The sequence below is a fragment of the Myxine glutinosa genome, chromosome 10 (genome assembly GCF_964187855.1).
Source record: "Myxine glutinosa chromosome 10, kmMyxGlut1.1, whole genome shotgun sequence".
Classification (NCBI taxonomy): Eukaryota; Metazoa; Chordata; class Myxini; order Myxiniformes; family Myxinidae; genus Myxine; species Myxine glutinosa.
Window position 1 is genome coordinate 96,782,200 of NC_136270.1, and position 18,578 is coordinate 96,800,777.

The 18,578-nt window shown below is 42.1% G+C and overlaps 2 protein-coding genes across 6 annotated transcripts in view; one reads left to right on the top strand and one right to left on the bottom strand.

Annotated features, from left to right (window-relative positions):
• The window catches only part of LOC137433933 (islet cell autoantigen 1), a 64,404-nt gene that overhangs the window by 24,242 nt on the left and 21,584 nt on the right, over positions 1–18,578 (top strand). For 4 of the 5 annotated variants that reach the window (XR_013624788.1, XM_068126432.2, XM_068126430.2 and 1 more), the window contains exons 7-10: positions 2,858–2,983; positions 5,055–5,153; positions 8,241–8,335; positions 8,446–8,486. Coding sequence is in view for 3 of the 5 variants with exons in the window: in XM_068126432.2 (XP_067982533.1) it covers positions 2,858–2,983; positions 5,055–5,153; positions 8,241–8,335; positions 8,446–8,486 (361 nt within the window). In the remaining 2 variants the exon portion in view is untranslated. Of the gene's footprint in view, positions 1–524; positions 776–933; positions 1,236–2,857; positions 2,984–5,054; positions 5,154–8,240; positions 8,336–8,445; positions 8,487–18,578 lie in introns of those variants that run through there. The other variant, XR_013624789.1, reaches the window with a different exon arrangement.
• The window catches only part of LOC137433934 (glucocorticoid-induced transcript 1 protein), a 261,907-nt gene continuing 251,743 nt past the window's right edge, over positions 8,415–18,578 (bottom strand). Inside the window, exon 8 of the mRNA XM_068126436.2 lies at positions 8,415–8,853. Within this exon, the coding sequence (XP_067982537.2) occupies positions 8,835–8,853 (19 nt within the window). The 3' untranslated portion in view covers positions 8,415–8,834. The remainder of the gene's footprint in view (positions 8,854–18,578) is intronic.

An 18,578-nucleotide genomic window follows, 5' to 3' on the forward strand; every position in this document is an offset into this window, starting at 1 on the left:
TGTAAAATAAAGAGATACTTCTGGAAAACGTACAGAAGTTTAACACAGTACTGTCCGTGAATTGAGTTTGATATCAGTTTACATCACTTTCAAGGATCAATTTATTTGCTTCGAAATGTCAAATGTGGTTTTTGTTTCTTTTAAAGGTCACATTAACAAAATCTAGAATAATTTCAACATAATTCCAATGAACTTTTGGTTCTAAGTCATCTTGAAAATAAGTTCACCCCCACAAAAAATTCCATATTAAATGCCAAGTCTGTGTATATATATATATAGAATTATTATTTGTTTAATATATATTGTTGCGGTTTTAGAACCCTCACTTTGTAAATAATTCTTGGAAATATTCCATTATTAAAAGGTTAAAGGTCGCACCCATTAATTAGTCCATATGCAACACGTAGGCCACCATAGGAACTTTAGTTATTTCCTTATTATGTGTCAGATAAGGCTGTGTTCCCAATATTTGAATCTGCGTTGTGTCAATTAAATAAGAATAGGCCCTTCCGTTCATTTTGCAGCCGCTCTCTCCAAGCTATGCCATAATGCGCTCCTACAGTTGGGGCTTGTCTCTCCCCAAATTGTTACGTGGTTTGATTAGCAGCGTTCGCTGCATTGAGCCTTCGTCGCCTTAGCGCTCGCTCCAAACGCCATTGAACATGCGGTCTCAGGCCGAGGAAAAAGGGAGTGGGACACAAGAACGAGGTGTGGCCATGTCAACCCACCATCAAGGGCGGAGCCGGTGAGCCCTCGCCAACCAACCAGGGCTGAGGTGAGCTCACTGACGGGCATGGTTTGATGAAGTGCGCATTGATCTGTGAGCGCATTATATAAGCGCACGCACCAAGCCCTTTGAAGGACTGTGCCACGGACTGCTGATTGTAAAGGACTTCTTTGACGGACTTCATTCGGCGGCCTCCTTTTGCACAGACTTGGGGACTTGAAGGACTGCGTGCAAGAAGAACTGCGTGAGGGAGCTCGTTTGATACGAACTCCTTTGATACGAACTGCCCTTTTTGACGAACATTGATCGGGAGAGAAAGAGAGTTGGCACGAACTACATATTACGTACGCCGCATCCCAGTCCCCCCAATATATGTAACGTCCGCTCGTGGTCAACGACACCGGCGTGCTGCCGGCCTGCTTCCATCACCACCACGGCACGAGTCGGGACCGGACGAGGAGCCTGGACATCTGCTTGGACCTTCCTCCCCTACCAGCTACCATCCCGTGTGAGTGTGTATGTTTGTCCTGGGGTAATAAGTTGACTGTATAGATAAGATTGCCCTGTGTCCTTCTGCTTCTTCTTCTTGTACATCCTTTTGTTTCATCTTCTTTTGGCTTGTAATAAATTCACCTTGTTATTTCTTGGTTTTCCTTATCCGATCGCATCCGTCCTTTCTTTCAATTGAGTACCTGTGGCACGATTTCGGAACCGCTCAGGATCGGGTTTAGTGTTTGTTAATGGCCCGAGTCGCGGCTCGCTTCGCTCGGCATATCCATTAACGCTGCGGCTCGGGTGTGAGTTATCTCCTCGCTTTACGGCCGGTGGTAGTACTTAGGTACTAAGACTATTTAGGCTTACAACCCTACTTACCACAGACCGGAAGTGACATCATAATTTCCAGGACTCTGGACGGCCAGCTTAAAAGGACAAGGGGATTAACCCTCCCTTGATAAGGGGAGAGCCGACCCCCGAATCCGCAACAATATACATATACATATACATATATATATATATATATATATATATCTCTCTATTCAGAATATATATGTACTGTTGGACCCCGCTATTTGCGGGTTCCATGTATTCGCGGGTGATAAAATGCGACCTGTTTCTCTATTCAAGGAAAAGTGTCCCGTGATTTTTTTTTTTCTATTCCAAATACAGCCTTGTTCTATGAAATCAGTTTCTTTTTCCTATTTGCGGCCGTGTTCTGCGAATTCACGGTTTTTCAGGGGCGCAAATTTTTTTTTTAATTTCATGAGCCGTTAGCTTCACATATGGTATTTATAAAACCTTCACGGATTATCATCGACATTCGTGGGATTTGCCTCACCATTCGTGGATTTTGACTCTATTTGCGGTTTGGTCATCTCTATTCGCAGATTTCCATGACTCTGGAACCCATCCCCCCTTCTTCTGTTGAAACAATGCCCTGATATTTGCGGGTTTCGCTATTCGCGGATTTTCCAGGAACGTATTCCCCGCAAATAGCGGGGTCCGAGGGAATATATATATATATATATAATTTTTTTTTTTTCGGTATGTAAATACTGTAGAGCATTTGACCACCTCTTGTATGATCACATGTTCCACTTATTGTCCCTCCACCTGTTGCACCCTCACCCCACACTCTTTCCACTAGCTGCCAATATCCTTCCCTGATCCTCTCCCATTTAAATATTTTTCTCAGTTCTACCACCAGCAGACTTAACCACAACTTTCCTTGCATACATAAGATGTAGATGTCCCCTAATTAATTTTGAAGTTTATACAACTGCACTTGGTTTCAACTTTTGTAATTTTAAGTTTGCAAATGTCGTAATTTAGGGATGAACAGGAGTGCTTTAAATATTAATATACAAGATGATTAGATAATTTGCTTTGACCAGATTACTTTCAAGTTGAGTTTAAATGGACTCTTTTAAAGTTCCAACATCCTGAAGTGGAAAGATGAAGTTGTTGACAATTACAAGTTGGAAATTTTGATGTAGAAATATATATTTGAAGTATTTTTTGAATGAATTGACATTCAATTTGTAATGGAGTTTTCATGTTTTGTTTATAGAGTACAGGCTAGATTCATACTAATTGGATGGTGAAACTCAATTGATGCTCTGTTGCAAACAGGTGCAAACTCAGGTTCGTACCACAAAGGCGCGTTTTGACAAGCTCTCGTATGATGTGGGCCAAAAGGTGGACTTGCTTGGAGCGAGCCGTTGCAACCTGTTGTCCCAGACCTTGGTCAATTACCAGGTATCAATATTATATTTTATTTTATTATTTTGGGCAGTATTTGATGAAGATTTCAGCAAACTGGCATGTACGAATAAAGCAAGAAATTTTAGGATGTAAAATAATTTGCCACATTAAAGATAATGTGGAGAGGTCAAGTTGTTTTATCCAAAAGTGAATATTTTTTGTGCATTATAATTCCTTGTAATTATAACTTTTTCAAGTGCTAAACTCTTTTCTGTGAAGACTAAGGTAGTGGTCGATAGCGTGGGAAACTGAGTTAACTCGTTTGTTTCCTCGTTTTTCTTCAGGGTTTTTTTTTCTTCTCCGCCATATTTTCACATTTTTCCTTCTTCATTTTTCGATTTTCAACAATAAATGGGTATGATGATATGCCTCCACCAAAACAGGTGTACCATCCACAATGCTTTATTTAATCCTGCTATGTTTTAATATTTCTTGTAAATTCAGGAAAAAGAAAAACTCCAATATTTAAAAAAAGCTGAAAAACTTTGCTACGAAGGATTTAAGAGTAAACTTAAAAAACTGGTTCGATAAAATTAGTTCAGAATGTGAGGTCTCTGTTGATGATCGCCCACATACAATCCCAAGGGAAGTGTGCAACGGCAGCATTTTATAGCATCAATTTTGAATGTGTTTCTGCCCTTCAGGCTCCATCAGAAATATACAGTGCATTCAGAAAGTATTCAGACCCCTTCACTTTCTTCACATTTTGTTATATTGCAGCCTTATGCTGAAATCGTTTAAATTCATTTTTTCCTTCATCAATCTCCACTCAATACCCCATAAGTACAAAGAGAAAACAGGATTTTAGAAAGTTTTGCAAATTTATTAAAAAGAAAAAACTGAAATATCACATTGACATAAGTATTCATACCCTTTGCTATGACAGTTGAAATTTAGCCCAGGTGCCTCCCATTTCTCTTGATCATCTTTGAGATGTTTCTACACCTTGATTTGAGTCCACCTGTGGTAAATTCAATTGATTTGACATGATTTGGAAAGGCACACACCTGTCTATATGAGGTCTCACAGCTGACAATGCATATCAGAGCAAAAACCAAGCCATGTGGTCGAAGGAACTGCCCGCAGAGCTCAGAGACAGGATTGTGTCGAGGCACAGATCTGGGGAAGCCTACAAAAAAAATTCTGCTGCATTGAAGGTTCCCAAGAGCACAGTGGCCTCCATAATTCTTAAATGGAAGAAGTTTGGAACAACCAGGACTCTTCCTAGAGCTGGCCACCCGGCCAAACTGAGCAATCGGGGGAGAAGGGCCTTAGTAATAGAGGTGACCAATAACCCGATGGTCACTCTGGCTAAGCTCCAGAGATCCTGTGTGGAGATGGGAGAAACTTCCAGAAGGACAACCATCACTGCAACACTCCACCGATCTTGGCTTTATGCAGAGTGGCCAGACGGAAGCCAAACAGTTCAATCTTGGTTTCATCAGACCACAGAATCTTGTTTCCCACAGTCTGAGAGTCCTTTAGGTGCTTTTCTGCAAACTCCAAGCGGGCTTTCATGTGTCTTTCACTGAGGAGAGACTTTGTGTCCAACGAGCGGTTGCTGAGAGACTCGGATAAGATTTGTTTCTTATATGGTCTGTGAGCGTCAGCTGCGGCTGTTTTGACATGTGGCTCGTTTTCCCGGATGCTGATCCAACTCACCAGATACTCTCAGCAAGGGAATCTTGTGAGTGGAGGAGGCAAATGGGCCGACCGCATGCCTTGTGGTTGCAGCAGGTTGATCGGCATCTCAAGGAGATATGGATGGGCCAGGCATCACCCTGGGGGATGGCCAAATGGAGGCCCCTGGAGAACTGTCGGAAAGTGGATGTGGTGACGTGCTGGTCTGGTGCATGCGCCCATACCTGACTTGACTTGATTGTGTTGTCAGTATTGTATGTATGAAAACAGGTAGTAAAGCTAACATACCCCAAGGCATGTGCCCCATGTGTTCCTATGTTAATCCGGTTCTGGTAAAAAAAACAAAAACAAAAAACAAAAAACACTTGATAATAATGTGAAGACAAGTTTTTCTTTCTTTATTTTGATGAACTTTGCTTTTCAGAATACCTTGCTGCTGTTTCTGGAAAAAGCTTCAAAGTTGATGTCTGTTGTACATGAGGATTTCAAGGGATACCAGCTATACCATTTCAACACTCTGAAGGTAAGATGCATGGGAGATCTAGTCAAGAAAATAAACGAGTCTTGTGTAGAATCAATCGCTGAACATTCAGGATGGATTACATTGACACCCTTAACACACTTTGGATTGACGTTGAGCCAAAAAATTGTGCAATTTGAGCATCAATTTAAAAAACTCTACTTTTTATGTTCATTGTAGTTGATATTATGTAATATGATTTCAGAAATTGAAATGTTGAGAGATAGGACAAAAAAACGATATATAACATATTTCAAAATGTTGTGGACAAGTTCTTCTGGTTCGTTCTGATGACTCCAATGTAGTATTTGGTTTTCTGGTTCATTACGATTGTACCATATCCTGATGCTGTGTGAACTCTGCTTCCCCGCTGATGGACGTTCGGTAGCTTGTAACTGTTGCTGTGTTTTTGCCTGAGGAAGAACTGCTGAAATCTATCTATCTGGGTTCTTCCCAACATCTTTGTTCCTTTGACATTTCCTTCCACTTTTTCATATTTATCTCTATTCATTCTAATTCTTTCATTTTCTTTGTTTGTCTCCATTTATCTAACTGTCTTAGGAGAAGTGAATTCTTGCAGAATCTTTTCTGGAAGGTTCGCTTGGCTGCACCTGGATGGGTTTAAGGGTTGAGGAGTAGTGGCTGAAACCTGAATCATATCCATGTTCCTCCCGATGACTCCATCTTTGCTCTTTGCTTCTTCTGGTTCCTTCTGATGACTCCAATGCAGTATTTGGTTTTCTGGTTCATTATGACAAAACTAGGTGGATGAGTTGGTTAGGTGACAAGAACAAGCCAATTCGATTTTGTTTCAGGACCGGGTCCAGATCCGGCCTATCCGTGGGATACAAAACGTAAATGGTTCAGCCTGTCGGAGGAATGCGCTCTTCTAGCGGTTTGCGCACCGAGTGCCCTTCTAGTTATTTATATTTTGGTGTTTATTTTTGTTTGGTATACAAAGTCTATGCTCAAGGAAGAGCAAGGTGAAATGGGGTTGAGGAAACGCACTACTGCAGGGCAGTAAAACAACATGAAGATCCAACAAGTGGATGAATGGACTGGCGAATGAGAGAAAAAATGGAAGGAAGCAAAGCAATCTGTAAATAGATAGTTGTAAGTTGGTGTGGCATATTTGCTCAAAAGGTCCATCCTATTTTCCTTCCTCGTTATCAATATCTAGCAGAAGCACAATCGTTTGAACTCCTTGGTCTTACCATCAGACATCATAACCTGTTGATAGTGCTATTTCAAAAATTGTTTCAAATGTCGGGTAGTGAGTGGGTTTCTGCCAGGCCGAATCGATCTTTGACGTGCTTCAACTTTTTGGAGCTTACAAGGCATTTTGAAAAAAATATATAATTTGATTTCTGCTCTCCCTCTGGCCTCGGTCTTCAGAAATACAAAGTTGCACTTTTTGCGTGTGTCGAAGGCTCCGTCTCTGGCCATCAGTGACATTGATAGAGAATTCGGTTTTATTTCTTGCCCACTTTGGGCATGTTGGTTGCCTCCCTCTCTACCCTGTAGCATTCCACATGTACTAGCAGGAATTGTAAATATTTTTATACTGAACCATCATCTAGTTGATACATTACCACCACAGACAAGTTGGTATGCACTCCATGCTGTACCATATTATTGTTATTTGTGCATTCATTATCCCCATGATGATTTGCTTTTCCATATTCTCAGGAGGTAACAGACGTTATTCCACTATCCCTACCTTGTCAAGCTTCATTAAAGCTAAACTTTCCACTCCTCTTCACTGCACTTGCATCTAGTATTGGATCAATTCTCAGCCTGATTGCAAATTGTCGGATTGGCACATTGCAGACAGGATGTCTCGTCGATGAGTGTGCTGCGTCTACCAGCAGTATCTAATGGTGGTAAAGATTCTATGATCTTTGGACTAAAAGCAGGCGAGTTATCGCAGGCACCCAGTGCAAACTCAAAATTGTTACCCTCATGTATTAGTGCATGCATCAGTAGCTCAGGCTTGCCTCAGTAATGATGCAACCAGCAGATCAAATTTGTAATTGAATCCCATCCAATATGGCAATAGTTTGTTCTTTCATATGCAGCACAAGGATATGGGGGCATTGGCATCATTTGCTGAGGGCGTGGCTGTGCCGCTGATGCAATGCCCTTTGTTGGTCAACGCAAGAATTTGGAATGTGGACATGGTGCTCGCGATAGCTCGCCTACTCTTCGCGAAGGACACCGAGGAATTTTTAATGTCCACCAAAGAATGCTGGCAGACGGGACTCCCAGTTTAACGTCCATCTGAGGGACGGCACACACGTTGATGAATCGCCCTGCCTGTGAAACACCAGGATGACAGTTTATAGCTGGGTGAGGATTCAAACCCAGGCTAAACAGCTTGGAGGCGAGGAATATGGCAACATGCAGTCAAAAATGATACATAGCATGACATCTTAAAAAGTTGTGGACGGACTCTGATGAAACCTGGTGGACAGGTTGAGTGTGTGTGACGAGGATGAAGCGTCCCGATTTTGGTGAGGATCTGGATCCGGATAAGAGAATATTAAAATTTTAAAGTAATTCTTCACCATTGAGAGACAGTCCCAAAAAACAATATATATATATATTTCAAAATGTTGTAGATGGGCTTGAATGAAACTTGGTGGACAGGTTGGGTGTTTGACAAGAACAAGCCGATTATATTTTAGTTAAGGTCCGGATGCAGATCTGGCCCGTCGGTTGGATACAAAACGTAAACTCTTTTGCCTGGTACTGAGTACCGTTCTAGTCTTTCAATATGTCAGCTCAGTCTTTCATCGTTTTTGCTTTCACTTAACCTATTCATCTCTGTGTCTCACATTTACCTGTTGTGTCCCATTGTTAGCATATTAACCTTCCATCCTGGGTTTCCTCCCCTCCCCCCATCCATTCACTTTGATGTTGATGTCTACACAGAAACAAAAAAGGTATCACTCCACCGAATGTCCTGACTTTTAAGTTCGATTTGAAACATGTATCACATACCAACATTAATTTTGCCTCGTATCGCTTTCTGTCTTGATATTTCAATAATTGTGTAAATTGATTTTTTAATTCACCTTGTCATTTCAGTATCTACAAGATCCTTTCGAGAAGATGTTGGAACAGGTGTCCCAAGACAAAAATGATGGAAAGCCTAAAACACAGGACATGAAAAAGGACGACACGTAATGTTCCGCAATGCGCATTTTCAACATAATCCTCAACAAGTTTGTAATTGTCTAAGGAAAACCATGACAAGTGCTCTTGCATTTTTCACCTTGTGTTTTATTTCCAGACTCATTTCATTGGAGGCTGAAAATCAAAGTGAAGTAATGGGTAAGATCAAAATTTACTTGAACTTAATTACTGGACAAATACAAATGGATGTGTTGAAAAATCGACTAAAATCAAAATCGGATTATTGTCGACTGAACAACAACAACAACAGGCATTTTAAGGCCATTTTCCCTGCTAGAGCGGGGGTTAGCCTTGCGGTCCCCATGACAATCTTCTCCATCTTGCCCTATTTTCTGCATCTCTCCTTGTTAGCCCTCATGCCCACATTTCTTCTTCCACCATCTTTAGCCAAGTCTTTCTCGGTCTTCCCCATTTCCATCACTCTTCTCAACCAGTCACTTTGATCCTTCCTCAACACATGACCAAACCATCTCAAACTGCTTCTCTTCACAGCATCCATCTCAACCTATCGAGTGTAGAAAGTAATTATTGAAAACAACTGTTAAAAATCTACATCCCCCCCCCCCCCCCCCCACACCCCATCAAATATTAAAAGCAATAAGATGGAGTTTGTATTTGCAACAATCTTCCTCGTTTCTTCCTAGTTTGCAAGTGGGTTTCTTAACTACCTAAAGTGTATTGAGGCCCCCATGGGACACCCTCTCGTTGACTGGATTTCCGTTGATTAGGGTATATACTTGGAGGTTAAAATGAGCAGCTCTGCAAGATCTCTCCATTTCTGGTGTTTAAGATGTTTTTTTTTCAACCTGGAAAAAGATAAACTGATGTGAAGGTTTTCAAATGCAGTGATCAAAACTTTTCGCTCCACGTGTGGGTAAGTGTGCGGAGTATGACAAAAGCCTTGTAATGGCCGCTAGAGATGCATCTAAATCCTTCGAATCTCATTTATTTGACCTTTTGACCCCATGCTATGTGGTGAGGCTAAAAATGATGCTGCTCTTGCATTTTCTTGCCATGTTGGTGATCATAACTACCAACTTTGGTGATTTTCTGCTCAATCGTTCAGGAGGAGATAGTGAAACAGACAGACGGACGGACGGACAGACAACAATGTCCCCCTGTTAAAAAAAAAAAAACACAGTGGGGATAACAATGGTCTCCGCTACTAGATCCACTGAGTGAATCCTGCCTTCTTGTCATAAAATCGCAGTCTTTCTGGATGTCACATATTAATGGCATGAATTAAATAAATACATTACAAAATGGCAGATGTAGAGTTGGAGCAAAGGATCAACGATATAATTATTGTACTACTTTCCTGACGGACTTTGTCCCCACAAACAGAATGTAGGTTTCTCAACTCTTAACTGCCAACCGGATGCCAGCCCACCTGAGCGCTTGTACTTTGGGAGCCTCAACTCAAAAATGACTCGATGCAATTATTTTACATTCGGTGCTTGTAAAAATGGATGGTGCATTAGGTGCTCTCCTGCAGTGACATCGGTGTATGAAGCACGTCAAATGATTTTGGGATCAGAGACAAAAGTCATGGGACACTATTTAATTTCCCAATTTTGGCAATTGTAAAAAGACAAATTGCAGGAGAGCATCGCACAGGATTGCGCATTCTTTCGAGAACCATTATTTATGTATATACACATTTCCATCTCCACTACCAACAAACTCCTTCCTCACTTTATCTTCACTTTAGTTTCTGGACATTACAAAAATCTCAACAAAGGTAACATTCCATATGTGCCAGCAGGAATTAAAAATAAATAGTTATATGAATATGCTGTGAATACACACATGCTACTCATTTCTAATTTGGCTGGCTGACTTGTGCAGTCGTAGATAACCAATCAAATACGACTTGGGCAAAAATGAGGCACAAAGTCATTACAAAACCGAACATTTATTGCGCTCATAGTGGAGTAAATAGTGAGTGAATCAAAACTAACAGGTAACTTCCTTTTGGCACAACAAACGACTTGCAAAGCTCTTGGCATGCCATGTAACACATCATTTTGTGTAAAATGAAAAATGTTCATCTCAACACCAGTTTTCACAAGTAGTAAAATAAGAAATCACGGTTTACTTTGCATCACCCATGAAAAGGCCAGAGTGCTGAGTGAGCATGACGCAAACATGAGCCAGAGTGTTAAGTGAATGTTTTAGGCTTGCAAAGTGGTGCATTGTAATTACCTTTTATATTCTAACCCATGTCTGTCTGTCTCTGTCTGTTTGTTTGTTTGTCTGTGAACAGGACATCACAAAAAGTTATGGACGGATTCGGATTAAATTCCGAATGTGTGTGACAAGGAAGAAATAATTAGATTTTGGTGAAGATCTGGATCCTATCATTTTTAATGTGATCCTTCACCATTAAGAGATAGGGCTATAAACGATATGCAGCATGAATGAATGAATGAATGATCGTTTTAAGGCCATTTTTCCCCGCTAGAGCGGGGGTTAGCCTTGCGGGCCCCATGACAATCATGGTTCCCTGTTTGAGGCAATTATTTTTTATGACCAGATGCCCTTCCTGACGCCAACCCTTAGTCGCCTCTTACGATGTGCAGGGATACCGCGTACCTATTCTAAGCCGGGGTACACACCGTGATCATTCATCCCAGCAAGCTGGTACTCGATTTGCCGACCTCGGAAGGATGACAGGCTGAGTCAACCCCCCTGTCGTTAATTCAGCGATCGACCGGGATTCGAACCCAGGATCCTAGGATCCCAAGCCGGCACCCTAACCGCTAAGCCAACACCAGGCTCCTAAACGATATGTAGCATAATATCTGAAAATTTTATAGACGGATTCAGATGAAACCTGGTGGTCAGGGTGGGTGTGTGACAAACACGATTTGACTTTATTTTGGTGAAGATCTGAATCCGGAATACGAGAATATTTGAAATTGGCACACACACACACACACACACACACACACACACACACACACACACACACACACACACACACACACACACACACACACACTTGCCAAACTTCTTCTTCACCATTGAGAGATGGGGCTGAAAACGATATGTAGCTTGATATTTCAAAAAGTTGTTGACTACTTCTGACAACTTGGTGGATGAGTTGGTTAGGTGACAAGAACAAGCTGATTCGATTTTGGTTCAGGTCCGAATCCAGATCCGGCCTATCAGTGAGATACAAAACGTAAACTGTTCTGCCTGGCAGAGGTATACCCTCTACCGAGTGCTGTTCTAGTTGAGATGTAATTTAGAAAATAGAAATTAATAAGCAAAGTTGCATGAATGGACAGCTTCAAATATAGCTATCGTGCAATTGAGGATGGAGACAGCACATATGCCATTCGGAAGTCCAAATCTGGGAAGGCACGGTTAAACCATGCCCCAATGTGGATGGCTCTAGCCAAACAAATTATGCCAAATGGCATAAGAAGCTAATTGGATATGGACAAGTACCAGTATGCCTGATATACAAAAATAGACATCTTTATAACTATTAAATCACAGATCAAAATGAAAATGCAGTTAAAAAGGAACCAAGAAAACAAAAGTGGTAATCTCAACTTTCCTAACCCTAACGTTAAGCAAGTACAGTACTTTAATGTACAAATGTAACAACAGGCATATGGTGACAGGCACATAAATGTCCTCCATGGGAGCGTGTTTAGTGTTATGTTGTACTGGTCTCTGGAGAATGACACTAGGAATGAGGGACGGAGAAGAATCAAACCGGTTGGCAGTCCAGGTTACGCGTGAGCTGTGTTGGTGGCCGGGCAATGTCACTGCAGAAAAAAGACTTGAGAGATTAAAGACTTGTCACAGCATCTGGTTCTGCAGACCACCATGGGACTGTGGCATACTCCGATGGTTGTAGTTTCACAACTGCTTGTGGCTGAAAGGCAATAGTGTGTTATGGGACAAAGGGAAGCACCACTCTCCATGGAGACACAATTCCGAAGAGACCCAGCTGTCGGTGGCTCACCATCATGGTTACGATGAAGTTTACGCTCTCAAACTTGGCGCACTCACATTGCTCTCCAATGGTCCAATGCGATTTTCTGTTGCTCTGCACACGGTCATCTTGGAATCTTTTCTCACCAGTCAGTCGTGGTTCACTTGGCCTGGGCTTCACACACTTCTGGCCATAGTTTGTCTTTCCGTCACTGCTTTGGCCGCTAACTCTGCAACCTGTGATATTTGTAGATTCTGACGAGCAATGCTGAACGCTGGCGTACAGTACCACATTTTATCGTATCCACATGGGATAAAAGCTCTGCTCTGATCTGATCAGAGGCTTCAACATTTCAGATTGACCGCAATGTACGGGCAAGTGCAGCAGTTGTTGAGGATACTGAGCTATTGGCCAGGCTCAGTATGGGTGACATGATGGCATTGGAAGCCAAATACCACACAAAGTGTTTGCTGGCCCTATACAATCGCGCAAGAAAGGTCAAGACAGATGCACAGCAAGGGACAGATAGCGAACGTGTAATTTCCGGAATCGCCTTTGGTGAACTTGTGATGTACATTGAAGAAACTCGCCTGGAATCAGGAACTGCACCAGTCTTTAAGCTTTCTGATCTGGCACATCTCTACATGTCAAGAATGGAACAGTTGGGAGTTGCGCACGACAAAAGAGTAAATACCACACGACTGAAGCAAAGACTCTTGGCCCAGTTCCCAGACCTGCATGCTCAGAGTAAGGGGAGAGATGTTGTGCTGGTATTTGATGAAGATATCGGTGCTGCATTAGGCAAAGCCTGTGATGGGGACATTGATAGTGACGCTGTTCACCTTGCACGTGCTGCACACATTGTACGTCAACACATGTTTGAAGACTCAGTGCCTTTCAATGGGTCATTGATGAAAGGTGCCAGGAGAACTCTGTGCCAAAACTTTTGCTTGCCTTAGTAAGCATGGTGCTGAAGGGTCCCAGCATCAAGGACCAAAGCCTGGTGTCTTCGACACCAGCAAACACTGGCTGTTGCCCAGCTTCTGAAATATAACTGTCAAGCACAGGCAAACCCAGAAAAACACTACTCCATCAGTCAGACACGATACCTCTGAGGAAACGCCTCTTCCAACATACATTGGGCTAATGCTGCATGCAAAAACTCGTAAGAAAGAACTGGTAGACAGGCTATTCAATCTCGGCCTTAGCATCTCATATGACCGCGTGCTGTGCCTCTCTGCTGAGATGGGGAACAATGTCTGCCAACGCTTTCGCATGGAGCAAGTGGTTTGTTCAACCACCATGCGTGGCAACATATTCACAACTGCTGCTGTGGACAATATTGACCACAATCCGAGTGCAACCACAGCCAAAGACTCATTCCATGGAACAGGAATCTCATTGCTGCAACATCCCGCTTGCGCAGATGCTGGAGTAGACCATGGTATTGTCATAATTGGAGGCAATGTTGGCTCGAAGACGGTTGGTGATCTACCACATTTCTATGCTGATGTACCGCCTGTTACATCCAGCATCAAGGAATCTACTGTTCCGGCTACCCATGTCACCTCCCTGCGAAGGAGTAATTTCAAGACCCATACCGAACAACAGTACAGGTTGTTGTAAAACACGAGACATGTCCTTGATGATGACGAAGAGAAGGACTTTGAGAACATATCATGGGCTGCATACCATGCAAGCCATCGAATCATCACACCCACTGCCTTACTCCCCCTTTTCCAGGTGTGTGCTCACACTGTGTCTATGATTAAACACTCAATGGATGTAGTGAAGAATGCTATCGAACATCTGAACACAGGCCAATCACCAGTGCTGACATTTGACCAGCCGCTATATGCTCTCGCCAAACAGATCCAGTGGAAGTGGCCTGAGAAATATGGAGAAGATCAATTTGTGGTGATGTTCGGTGGTCTCCACATCGAGATGGCAGCTCTGAAGACTGTGGGTGACTGGCTATGTGGAAGTGGATGGGTACAAGCACTGGTACAAGCAGAGATTACTACAGCAGGAACAGCAGACTCCTTCCTCCAGGCAGCACATGTTACACGTACAAGAAGGGCACACCAAATCACAGCTGCTGCCTTATACATTCTGCAACATCGAGCCTATAACCACTATAGTGTTGCCAATACAGAAGATGGAGAGACCCCAGTGGACTTTGATGCCTGGTGTAATGACAGAGAACAGAATTGCCCACAGTTTCAGTACTGGGCAACAACAATGGCACTGGAAATTTGCATTCTAATCTATGTGCACTCCATACGAGAAGCCAATTTTACTAAGTATCTGGATGCACTGACAGAACTGACTCCATGGTTCTATGCACTAGATCACACAAACTATGCGTGCTGGATACCAGTGCATCTGAGAGATATGGCTCAACTGTCAAAGCAACACCCAGAGCCAGACGTTTACAGAGAATTTAGTGCTGGTCACTTTACGGTGCAGAAGACCAAACGGGTAATCTCAGCCATCACTATTGATCAAGCACATGAACAGTATAATGCTTGCATCAAGGGTGACGGAGGGGCGATTGGCCTCACAGATAACCCAAGTGCTCTGCGGCGGTGGATGATTGCTGGCCCAGAGGTTGCCAGAGTTATTCAGGAATTCGAGAATGTGGAGCTTCACTGGGAAAAACGAGTAGACTTATGTCACCATGATCAAACATCCAGTGTACAGAAATCCTTTGCAAAAGATGTTCGTTCACTTGAGTGTAATCGAGGAACTGGGCAACCCTTTTGATGAGGAGAGCCAAGACTTACTTGTCCTTGATACCAAAGAAATTGCAGGCCCTTTAGTATTGAAGACAGTCCGTACTGCCAAGAACCTAGGCCAAGAACAGTTTGATCAATTCACAAAGGAACGTCTCCTAGACAGGACCAAGTCAATCGATGATGTACTTCACCATAATAAGCTACCACTTTTAGACACCCCTATAGACAAAGCACCTAAGGGAAAGCAACAGTTTGCCTCGCTGAAGAGTGACATGGAATTATTTTCTCGGTTGTATATCGGCTGTCAGACTCGGGATGCAAATCTTGATGAATTCTTTCGACACGAGAACCAAGGATGCCCACCAGCACTCTCTGAGGCAGGGAGACTTCACCTAGGCACCAAGAGTGACTTGTTGACGTGTCTGGAAGGCCTTTCCAATGCGCAATCAGAAGCTCCTAGTGTCACCAATATAGTATTAGATGGAGCAGCCATCATTCAAATGCTGAAGTCGCAGCATTTAGCAGTATAGAGGGGGGAGTCATAGGAAGGGATCAAAACCATTTTTAAAGAAATCGTACTAGTTTTTTTTTTTACAGCATGTCAAATATTGGGAAATTATCGAAGATGAGTACTTTTGTACTTTTGTAAAGGTCAGAGTACTTTTGTTGTCATTGCGATGTGCAGGTATATTCTCTTTCTTCTGACATCCAAGGAAACGTCCAATGGAGGCAGCCTGGTTTCCCAAAACACTAGTTTTTTAAAATTTGTTTTTCTTTTCAAATGATAATTCAGGCAGAAACTTAAGAGGTTTTATGCAGTCCCCCAATCATCTTGTAAGGCGTTTGCCATCTGCAGGAATGTGAAATGGAACAACCTTCTGCAGCCCTCTCCTCCTCCGCAACCCCCAAAGTAACTTTCAAGTTTGCATTTGCTTCACTATCGAATAAAAACAATGGAAATCTTTTAATTTGTTGTAACCGGGCGAATCTACAACCTGTCTGTAATATGCGAGTGCACCTTGAACTGCTGATTAATGACTTTAATTCCAAGTAATAAAAGCTGTGTGAGGGTGAGTATTATCGTGTAGTAAAGTTACATCCTTAAGCAGCAAACCTGGCCATTGCCGATGCGTATGGCTTGTCTTACTTCATTGTGTAACAAGTCACTATCTTACAATGCAATGGTGTTTCCTCAAATTGTAAAAATGTCCACCTGAAATGTTTTTTTTTCTTTGTACGACTTGAGGACCATTGAGGAGCAGAATGATGGAGTCTGACAAATGGAGTTTACAGTTTGACGATGATTGGCAAATTTGATTGGTTTGACAAATAGAGTTTGAATGACTAGCAACGGTACCCGCCCTATGGGCGGGGCTTCAATTGCGGGGCCCAAATGAAAAGGCAAAATATCAGAAATTGAAGGCTTTTTTTTTTAATTTTAAACGATTTATATAAACATCCGTTAAATCATATCACACGCAAATCATCAAAATCTAAACAGTATTTGTAGAATTTCAATAAAAGCCACATCACTGCTCATATCGGTAAATATTATTCCATCGTGTTTGGAAAAACTGGAAAAATTGGAAAAATAATTGGAAAACCAATATAGCCTATTATACTCCAGGGGGTCCCAGGATTACCCACCCAAAATTTTGTTGCGATCGATTCAGCCGTTTTTGCGGTACCTGGGAACAGACGGACGTATATTTGGTGAATTATAGTAAGATGACAATGATGGAGTTTACAGTCTGGCAAAGAATCAAAGTGGAAGGGGGGAGGGGGAGTTAATGTTTCAGTAGGAGAGAAGGGTGGGTTTTTGTGTTCACAGCCGGGGCTTCTGGCAGAGCTATACATAGACTGGTCGGTATTCTCATAATTGTAAACCCACGGGCGTTTCTTTGAGAAAGTCGGCAACATATCTTTTTCGATGTGTTTTTGTATGCTGAATCCAAAAAACGATGTTGCCAAGCTGAATTTTGAAGTTAACATGCCCAAAATGACAAAATTCAAAATGGCCGCCAATTCACACTAAAAAGCTTATATTTCAGCTACTAAACAATGTAGAAAGTTGATTGTGGTGGCTATATCCATATTTTTGGGGACAAGAAAGTTGATTAAGCCAAAATAAATTCTTATTATGGCCACCATCTTGGATTTCAAGATGGCCACCATGGTCAAACAGGTATGATTTCTAATATATCAGAACTTGTAAGCCATCAAAAGATAATTTCTTGTCGTAATACATCCACTTTTATTCTGCCAAAAAATCTGGCCATGATGATAACTTTTCACATTTCATTCAATAGTTGTGTAGTTATTTTACTATACATATGGAATTCAAGACGTTTATGCAGGTCTTCAGATTTAAGTTTGGTTTATGCATGTGAGGTCTTGGTTAACATCAGCAAAGGTACATAATCCAGTACAAGGAAGTTTTGCTTTCCTGCACTTGCACCGGAGATTTCTGCAGCCAGTTTTGCATTGGCAATGAATGATTTCCAAACAAGCTTGGGGAATTGGCTCCAAAGACATAAGGATGGGTACAAGATCATTCTGCTCAATTTGCCATCCCATATCTTCTGGTTTGGGCAGTCTCTGTATGGCAACATTTGCCTGTCGCCACACCATCACCTAAAAGTGCACTCTTTGCATATGGAAACTGAAGGCATCACTTGTTGGTGGCAACTTTTCTGGACTGTCAGTGCGAGCAAAGAGCATATGGCGGGCCTCATCAAGTGAATCCACTGCAAACTTGTAAATCTTGCACATGAAACACACTGCTCGTTTCACAGCATCACTTGTCAGTTCACTCAATCCAACATTCAAAAGAAGGTCAAAGTGATGCTAAAAGATTTCCCATGCTGTTTTTTTGGAATGGCCATATACAAATGAAGTAGTGTCTGTGCCGGTCAAAGCATGGAATTGAAGAATGGCTTTCTCTGATCCTTTAGGCAGCTTCTCAAACACTTCACGCAGGGGTATGTATTTTGGTTTTCTCAATGTCCCAGCCATCAACCACACTTTGCACATGCAGGAAATTTCATGCAGATGAGCCAGCAGAATAATGACATCAACATCCCTTGAAACAAGAACGATGTTGTCCATAGCCATCTCTTTGCTCATGTGAATGGCATGCAAAATGAGTCTAGTATCCCCTTCTTCATGGTTGGCTGTGAGATTGGTCAAATTGAGACCTTGATTTAAGCTTATGAAAGGGGTCTTCCTCATCAGAGAAACCACCAGCAACAACAATTGTTTTCTCTTGATCTTGAGTTTGAAGCAACAGTTCATCTGATATGAACTTGGCAAGGTCAGCTTTATTTTCAGGAAGAGCAAGAAAACTTTCCCAATTGTTTGGAAGGGGAACATTGCGATCTTCGATGACTCGACGAACAGCATGAGTACTTACTTCTGTTACGTCTTGATCGTGTGGATGCCTTGATTGATATTTTCCGGTATCTGTCAAATACTACATCGATCCTTTTGTATGCACTTCTTTTTTGCAACACACATTTCACAAATGCATCTGCCACATGA